At 40.4% G+C, this 9,061-nt stretch overlaps 1 protein-coding gene across 2 annotated transcripts in view; it reads right to left on the bottom strand.

The window, feature by feature from the left end:
- Positions 1-2,845: 2,845 nt before the first annotated feature.
- LOC140495692 (protein WWC2-like) overlaps positions 2,846-9,061 on the bottom strand; it is a 236,338-nt gene continuing 230,122 nt past the window's right edge. For both annotated transcript variants that reach the window (XM_072594682.1, XM_072594691.1), the window contains exons 21-23: positions 8,167-8,406; positions 5,147-5,274; positions 2,846-3,512 (exon numbers count right to left, since the gene is read on the bottom strand). In XM_072594682.1, coding sequence (XP_072450783.1) covers positions 3,446-3,512; positions 5,147-5,274; positions 8,167-8,406 — 435 coding nt within the window. In that variant the 3' untranslated portion in view covers positions 2,846-3,445. The remainder of the gene's footprint in view (positions 3,513-5,146; positions 5,275-8,166; positions 8,407-9,061) is intronic.

Genomic DNA, 9,061 nt, shown 5'->3' with positions numbered 1-9,061 from the left:
AAATGACCTACTTCTGTGCTGTGACATTTTATGATTAAACGGTACACTCGACGAGTTAACAACTTTATAGAAAGAACACGATTTTTAACAAGATATTTGCAAACACCTACCACTGCCTCCCCACAATCTACATTCAGACACCTTTCGTTCTTGTATAGAAAGTTATAGCTTTGAGAGCTTTGCAAGTCTAAAGCTGATTGCCTTTCAGTCTATCTTTTGCTCCCCCAGCCCCTGCCCATCCCAATAGGAGGGTAGAGGTTGACTACATGTTGCGATATTGCAAATATATTCAAAAAGAATGCACTTACAATTTCCTTGTAAGCAATGACTACAGCAATTCTCCCTACATTCAACATTCCATTTTTAGGGCATTTTGTAACCTTGTTTTCTTCAGCAGAGTAGAATAGTTATTTATATAACATAAAAAATGGATGATCAGAGGATAAAGTACCATCTTTGTATTAAACTCGTATACTTAGTTTCTTGTGTTACAATGATAGAGTAGTTATTGTTGTAGACTATCATTCCCAAAGTCATGAGTTTTAAATTCCATTGTGACAAGTTTTGGATTTAATAATTGGGCTAACACCAGGAAAATGGGTATGCATGCTGCCAGACTGTTGTTACAATCCAGTGTAATAACTCTCGGTGAGAGGGAGCTTGCTGTTCATTGCTGGTCTGGCCTTTGTGGGCCTCTGAACCACTCATAACGATTGACATTTATAGTCTAGCAAGACATGCAGTCGTACAAACAAGAGCTAATGGATAGGCCATAAAGACAGCCTTGTCAGTGTCTTTCACATCACATGTGCAATCCCTCTAAAAAGTTAGAATTCTTCACAGAAACTGCCGCCCAACTGGATCCTTGGATATTTTTTATTCTACATGTGAATATTTTGTGGAGAATGACATTTGGTCACATTTTACTTTTATTTGTTCCAAATAGACTTCAGGAAAATGGGGAGGGAGGGGTTAAAGTCTCATGAGAAATTGAAATATGTCAATATTTCATAGGGGACAGACAAAAAGCAATAATGATCAACTCCAAAACTTTGCTTTTCCATAACCAGTACTACTTCCACATGGTCACTTAGCTCAGTTGACTGGTTGGTTGTGTGGAATGCCGCTAGATTCAATTCCTGTATTTATAATTCAATTTCAGCTGAGTTTACTATGAGAGACCCTCCTTCTCCCATCAGCTGAGGTAAAACCACCCCAAATCTATCTTCAATGAGAAAGTGGGACCATGGCAACTTTACCTTACTACTTTCACATGGACTGGTTAAAAAGAAAATCACGCTTAGCTGCTGACTATTAATAAATGCCTTAATTACATGTGCTTTTAAAGTGGTCTATGCTAACCTTATAAGAGATGTAGTAATGTCTTGCATTAACATAGGGATAAAAATCTAACTCTAGTTTTTAATTCCTTTCTCACCACCTATCAATTTTCTTTGCTCCTTTCAGTAGCCATTAACTTGTACCAGGGTGCATCTTCACGGATAGCTGCCTAGGAGCTCTACTGAACTTGTCATGTTGTCAGCCTGGACAGTGAGTGTCGGTAGATCATTTATCTGTTTGGTGGCGTAGTCATAATGTCACTGGTCTAATAATCTAAGCCAATGCTCTCTGGACATGAGGGCAAATCTTGCCACAGTACTTGATAGAATTTGAATTCAATCTGGAATTGAGAACCGTGGCCAAGAAACTATATTAAAAATGAAAAACAAAACTGCAGACGCTGAAAATCAGAAACAATAACAGAAGTTGCTGGAAAAGCTCAGCAGCATCTGTGGAGAGAATTCAGAGTTAAAAATGTTTCAGGTCCAGTGGCCCTTCTTTAGAACTTAGTTCTTAGGTTTTAGCTCCTTAAACTCAGGATAAGAAGAACTCTGAGGAAGGGTCGCTGGACCCGAAACATTAACAATGAATTCTCTTCACAGATGCTGCCATATGTGCTGTGCTATTCCAGCAATTTCTGTTTGTTTGCCATTGATTGTTGTATTAAGTCATTCGGTTCACTAATGAGCTTCAGGGAAAGAAACCTGCTCTCCTTACCTGGTCTGGTCTGCACAGCAGTGTACTGACTCCTAACTATCCTCTAACGCAGCCTGACGAGCCATTCAATTCAAGGTTAGATGGACAAGAAAAAGTGGCCTTGTCAGAAATGCCCACATCCGACGAAAGAATAAATTTGGAAAAAGAAAAAAAACGTTGTTGAAAGGGAATCCGAGTCCATTCATTCAAAAGCACACAATTACATTTTCCAATCAGTGGGAAGTCATAGGATAGAAACCAGAATTTATTAATCCCTACACTGAGGATAAGTATTGTCCTTGCAACAACAGGCTGAGGAGAGATTAACTCATTCAGCACAGGTAGGGAATCGAACCTGGGGTTTTCCGGTTCGGTGTACACCAGTTTCAAAGACTCACTGAGCCAAGAAAGAATCTGCACATCTTAAAGGTTGGATACTCTTGTTTTGGATAGTCTGTGGTAACCACTCATAAATTGTTTAAAACATTTAAATCACACATTTTCAACTGGCACGTTACAGATGCTGCCAAACCACTAGCCCTTAAGACTCACAATTCCCTTCACAACATTAATCGGTGGAATTTTATGAACACGTGCTAATATTCCCCAGTCGGATGTACGTGATTCAAAATCTCAAAACTAAAAGCAGTACTCAAAGGGTGACGTGATTTAGTTTGCTTTTGTGGACGGACAATGGGAGTGCAAATGCACACACTCACAAAGTTACAGAGGTACAACGTTTCTCTCCTCGGCTCCAGACTGGTTAATGGAAAATACTGTATTGTTCACACAGGAAGACATACTAGGCTCACCAGTCACAATTTTATTCCATCTTGTGCACAGGTGAGGGAAGGAAGAGGAAGGAGTGATAGGGGAAGAGAAAAAAACTGAGGCATAGGTGGAAGGTGAATACTGTGCAAGTTCTCATCTCAGAAAGCATTGTCAGAGAATCAAGAAGAACAACATATTAAAAAAAAACACCCCTTGTACAAAAATATCCCATGGCTCACAATCACAATCACAGTCTGATCTTATGCAAACATTCACAAAGAATAAAATTAATTCTGTTGAACAGGTGAGGTGTAGTTAGGGGCAAAGAACTTTTCTTTCAAAATGCGTTGATGTTCAACAGAATACATTTTTCTGATCTACTACCATTTTTGTATTCCATCTTTACAAAATAAAGGCAAACCAAAAAATACATACAGACTGTACAAAATTAGCATGACTGCTTCAGAATTATACTGCTTTTGTTTTTCACTAACAAAAAAAAACACTTTTTTTTACATACAGAGGTATTCAATTACAATTATATTACAAAGACATCATACCTATTTCGCCAGAATGCTTGAAAAGATTTTAGCCAGCTAACTATTAAAATCTGCTAAAGTGCTGAAAGGTAAACTAATTATACATCATCAGCAGGTAATGATGGGATGTTGATCTTCGCCCTGGTGAAAAATGCAATCTTCTCCCTGAAATTGACAAATAAAATAACTGTTTATTTTGTGCTATACATTAGTATTGCTCCACCACAATTGTGGTAACACCCTTTACTTAGATAGTTATAGATTCAAGTCACAGCCAGAGACCTCAGCAACCAATCCAAGTTGAGGTTTCCTGTGCACAATATTTGCAAGTGCCATCTTTCATGTGATGTATTAAATGAAAACTCTGCCTTCCCTTTCAAGGTGTTGTGGAGATCCTAACGTATTACTGTAAAGAAGAGCAATTAAGGGAGTTCTCTCAGATCCCTTAATGAACATTACAAGAAATAAATCCCTTGGTTATTATCACAGCAAATATTGATGATGTTAGGACCTTGCTGTGTGCAAATTGGCTGCAGTATTTCCTAAATCACAAGGAGTGACGATACTCCAAACTGCTTCACCAGCTGTGATATGTGTTAAGTCCTCTTGAGGACATGATGATTGTTATATTTTTACGATGAATGAAAATATTTTTAATAACCGCAGCCAGGGATACTAAGAGGTGACTGATGGAATCGCAGGTTGCCAGCCCCAACTACTGGCATCTTCTGTCGTGTGACATTCAAAGATGTCCCAGAGAGTTCATAAAAACAATCATATGAATGCAACCACCAATCTGAGCAGAATTTGAGCTCAGGTCTGATTAACTCAGTACCAGATGAGGATTGAGCCAGGAATGTTCAGTCTGTATAAGTACTGTTAATCAGACCATTGCATTTATCCAGTAGACCAGAGACACAAAAGAGGCTCTTATTCAGTTGCTGAAGTGTCAGTTCTTGGTTCTCCATCAGAGACTTGCAGGAATGGCAATGACCTTTCTTCAATTTTGTAAAGCACCATCAAAGGATCATTCATCCCGTTGTGGAGTCAACAGGAAGAAGAAACATGTTTTGTCATTGCCTTGAGCTGCAGTAACTCAAATGTGGTTTGTGGAAGCCCTCTGAAAAAACAGGACTATGACAGGCAGTGTAGAGGCTGACGCTGACTTACGTATTACCCATTCTTCATACTTCCTCAAGAACAGGAAGATGAACCTCTGCCCTCTTTGTACTGCCATAACACAAGAAGCGTAATTATCACTGGCTGTAAATGCAAGTTGCCTTTGCACCATTACCTTGCCCAGGCCGTCAGTGACAATCAAGAAGACCTAACATCAGAAAATTAAAAGAATGATCTGGAGCAACAGTTATTTCGGTCTTATCATTTGTGTATTGAAATCTACCCTGTGAGATAAGCAGACCAACTTCCAAAGTACTATCAACCTGTTTCATTGTGGAATTAACATATGCGCCACACATGTACCAGGCGATGACCATCTCCATGACAGAATCTAACCATTACCCCTTGACATTCAATGGCATTACCATTGTTGAATCTTCCACTATCAGCATTCTGGGGATTATTGCTGCCCAGAATCTGGACTAACTGTATTAATACAGAGATTACAAGGATGGGTCAGTGGCTTGAAATCCTGCAGAGACGAGCTCATCTCCTGACTTCCCAAAGCCTGCCTACCATCTACAAAGCACAAGTCAGGAGTGTGATGGAATGCTCTCCAATTCTTCTCAGTATGAACTCTCTTCATCTCCAAAATGGAGGAACAAAAAAAAACCTCTTACCTGAATGACTGGACCTGTAGCGGCACCTTTTGGCTCTGCTCTCGTAACCTGCACACCTCCTTTGTGGCCTTCCTCATCAGTTTCTCAGCCTTCCACTCCTGCTTTTGTTCTTCTTTTGTTTGTTCAGCCTGAGTAAAGCACATTCATTACGTCTTATTTACCAAATATGTACAACATGGCTGTACATTCATAAACTCTCACATCACTCTCACTGTCCCCATCCACCGATCCTTAAATGATCTGACAGAGTTGCGAAAATTGCTAATTTAGGGCTTATTTCTAAAGTTCATGCAGATGCAATGATATCTTAAAATGCCATCAGCCAAGATCTAATTTGAAAAGAAAATAAATTTCCTTAAAGAGAAGTATGAGGAAGTGTAGCTTTAAATTTAAATATGGTACATTTTGTGACGATACAATGCTTTAAGAGGAGAATTTTGTCCTGATTCTCTTTGACAGGGGTTTTAAGTCAGAGATGTCGAACTGTCTATTGCAAGTTCATTAAGTAAATTTGTTTTTTCTTTAAGTTGAAATAATAGAAGCAGCCTGAACGGGAATGGCAAGCTCCCACCGAACCAGGATTTTTAATTTTAGTTTTCAGTAGCAGTTATTGCTAAGGTCTTGAAGCTAGGTGGAAAGTGCAGTACATTTCTCCTTGCTACTTCTGTCTGAATTTTCTCATGATGTTTTCCTCCTGGACTGCAGAATTGCAATCTATTTTTCTAAACTTGCCTTTGTCAAGGGGATATTTATGGATGATACTATATTGGTATTTAGCACTGCTGCCTCACAGCGCCAGAGACCCGTCTTCAATTCCCGCCTCAGGCGACTGACTGTGTGAGGTTTGCACATTCTCCCTGTGTCTGCGTGGGTTTCCTCCGGGTGCTCCGGTTTCCTCCCACAGTCCAAAAATGTGCAGGTTAGGTGAATTGGCCATGCTAAATTGCCCATAGTGTTAGGTGAACAGGTAAATGTAGGGGAATGGGTCTAGGTGAGTTGCGCTTCGGAGGGTCAGTGTGGACTTGTTGGGCCGAAGGGCCTGTTTCCACACTGTGAGTAATCTAATCTATTAGAGTCAAACATATCCTAAGCAGTGTCTTATATAGTTACAGTATTACATCCGTGCTTTTGTACACAACACCTTGCCCTACAAAATAAAGCAGCCCATATCTTTCTTTACTATTGTATCTTCCTGCCATGACGCCATCAAGGACCTATGAATATTCCTCATTCATCAGAAACTGAAACAGTCCATGTCCAAATACAACAAGACCTGGACAACATTTAAGTTTGAGCTGATAAATTCCAACATTCACAACCAAACAAGTTCCAGGCAATGATCATCTTCAAAAAGACAGCGTCAAGCCTGTATCAAACCATCACCACATGACATTCAATGGCATTACTATCACTGAATCCCCCCACTCTCAACATCCTGGGGGTTACCACTGATCAGGAAATGACAGGACTAGCCATATAAATACAGAGGCTACAAGAGCAGATCAGATACTAGGAATCCTGCATAGGGGTTGCAAGGGACCACGGGTTGGATACAAGTTCATAACATGGCTTGCATGGGGTATGGGGAGTGGGTGGGGAAGTCAGCAGGTGAGAGGTTATATATTTTCATCTTTGGATGGCCATTTTTACGGGGGTGTGTTCACGGACTTGGGATTTCTCCCACCTCTACGCCCCAACACGGGAACAAAAACTGGGACCTAAGTTTTCAAACAGAAAGTTATAAGAGTGCTCTGTGCTTAAGTTAAAGATTAAGTGAATGGAATAATGTATGATAAATGAATTCCAAACAGGGGTGTGTAGAGTCAGCCATAGTTCATACCATTTTGGATTCAAGAAAAACAAATCAGAACATTTTCTTAACAGTGAGAGGTTTGGAACTTTGGAAGGAGCTAGGGATTTCGGTAGACCTGTAAGCGATATTTCACAGATTCAAAGAATGATACCAGGGCTTATAGGACAATAGTATAGGGGCAGGTTGCGCAAAATAACTTGTTATCCATTGAGTTTAGAAGGTTGGAAGTCTTCAGAGTGATTCCATAGGGCACAGAAAATAGCTCCTCTGTCTGAGGGAATACAGGAACAGAAGGACATTTAGATTTTGAACTAGGCCCGTGTAATCACAAATCACTATTTGATGAAAAATGTCATGAAATCTGGAGCTCTCCCACTAAAATACCATCAATTGAAATTTTCAAGAATTAATTTTTCTTTTTTGTTCGTTCAGGGTACCAGAACATCTGGAGTATAGGTGGTACAGATTAGCCATGATTGAACTTCATGCTGAACTGAATCAAAAGATGTGAAATGTGTAGGGGCAGAAATTGGACCTGGTTGCTCTTGATTGGCCAAAGTTAAATGACCACAATGAGGGCACATTTGGAGGGAGGGTGGGCTGCTCAACATTGTAATCACTCTAAAGTGCAGAAGCCACTTAAAGCAAATGGTAGTTACCTTATATACACATTCCTTCAGTAGTCACTATGATCTGACCACAGCAGTAGTCCTCTTGTTTAGTTGTCATTCCACATCCACACCTTTCTGGCATTTAACTTTGAATCTCTGGCTCAGGACTTCTCTTTCAGATATCAAACTATCACAGTGGTTCCTACTATTTAAAAAATAGGGTTCATTCTATTCCACTAAATTGCAGTACTGATTTTCTGCCACTAGGTGCTGGTATTGCTCTTTGCAGATTTCATCTTATTCAATTACCTGTTGGAAGTGCTGAAAGGATTTTATTGGCCAATGTTAAGAAACCATATCAGAGTCAGCTAGATCCTGAATTAGACATCAAGGTAGACGCAAAGCAATCAGTAAAATAGGTCCTCACAGAAAATTTACCTAGACTTGTGAATATTAAACATTGATGAATTTATAAAAACTGAAAGAACTGCAGACACTGCAAATCCTCAGCAGGTCTGGCAGCATCTGTGAAGAGAAATCAAAGTTAATGTTTCAGGTCGAGTGACCCTTCCTCAGAACAGGTGATGATTTTATACCTGTTTTTCTGCTTGTTTTAAAAGCCTCTGGAACCTTTCATCCTCCAGCACCCACGCGGGCAGTTCTGTCTCCCCTTTAGCTTTCACCTCCTCCAACCTATTCTTTAGTTCCCTGAGCACTTGTAGCTCATCGTTTAGACGGCTATGCCAGGTCAGTGATGCTTGAAGATCCAGCTCCAGGTCCAGGGAGGTTCGAATAGGATGCTCTGCTGCTTTTTTCACAACCGGTTGGCAGAGGGTCTGTAAAGGGGCATCAAAGTAAATGATTATTAATGATTTTGGAACACTCATTTCTAACTTGCAAACAGTGGTCATGCAGCCTTTAGTGGCCTTCACAAATCATGTATTTATCTCACACAGATTTCTGACTGGAACGACGTTCTTTGCAAGACTTCGAGTTAAAAGTCGTTAAGGGGTTGCAATTCGCTAAGAAACCCAATTCGACCGAAATGTGGTTCTCTTAATAGCGAAATATTGTGGAAGCTGGAAATCCTAAATAAAAACAAAAGGTGCTGGAGTGCCAGGGACCCGGGTTCGATTCTAGCTTTGGGTGACTGTCTGTGTGGAGTTTGGACACTCTCCCCGTGTCTGCGTGGGTTTCCTCTGAGTGCTCCAGTTTCCTCCCACAATCCAAAGATGTGCAGGTTAGGTGAATTGGCCGTGCTAAATTGCCCATGGTATTCAAGGATGTGTAGGTTAGGTATATTAGTCAGGGATAAATGTAGAGTACTAGGGTAGGGGAATGTGTCCGGGTGGGATACTCTTCGGAGGGTCAGTGAGGACTTGTTGGGCTAAATGGCCTGTTTCTACGCTGTAGGAATTCTATGTTCTATGAAACTCAGCAGGCCTGGCTGTATCTGTAGACAGAAAGGTAGACAAGCAGGAGGCTGGAAGA

Source organism: Chiloscyllium punctatum, chromosome 2 (assembly GCF_047496795.1).
Source record: "Chiloscyllium punctatum isolate Juve2018m chromosome 2, sChiPun1.3, whole genome shotgun sequence".
Lineage (NCBI taxonomy): Eukaryota > Metazoa > Chordata > Chondrichthyes > Orectolobiformes > Hemiscylliidae > Chiloscyllium > Chiloscyllium punctatum.
This window is presented reverse-complemented; position numbering and strand designations above follow the sequence as displayed.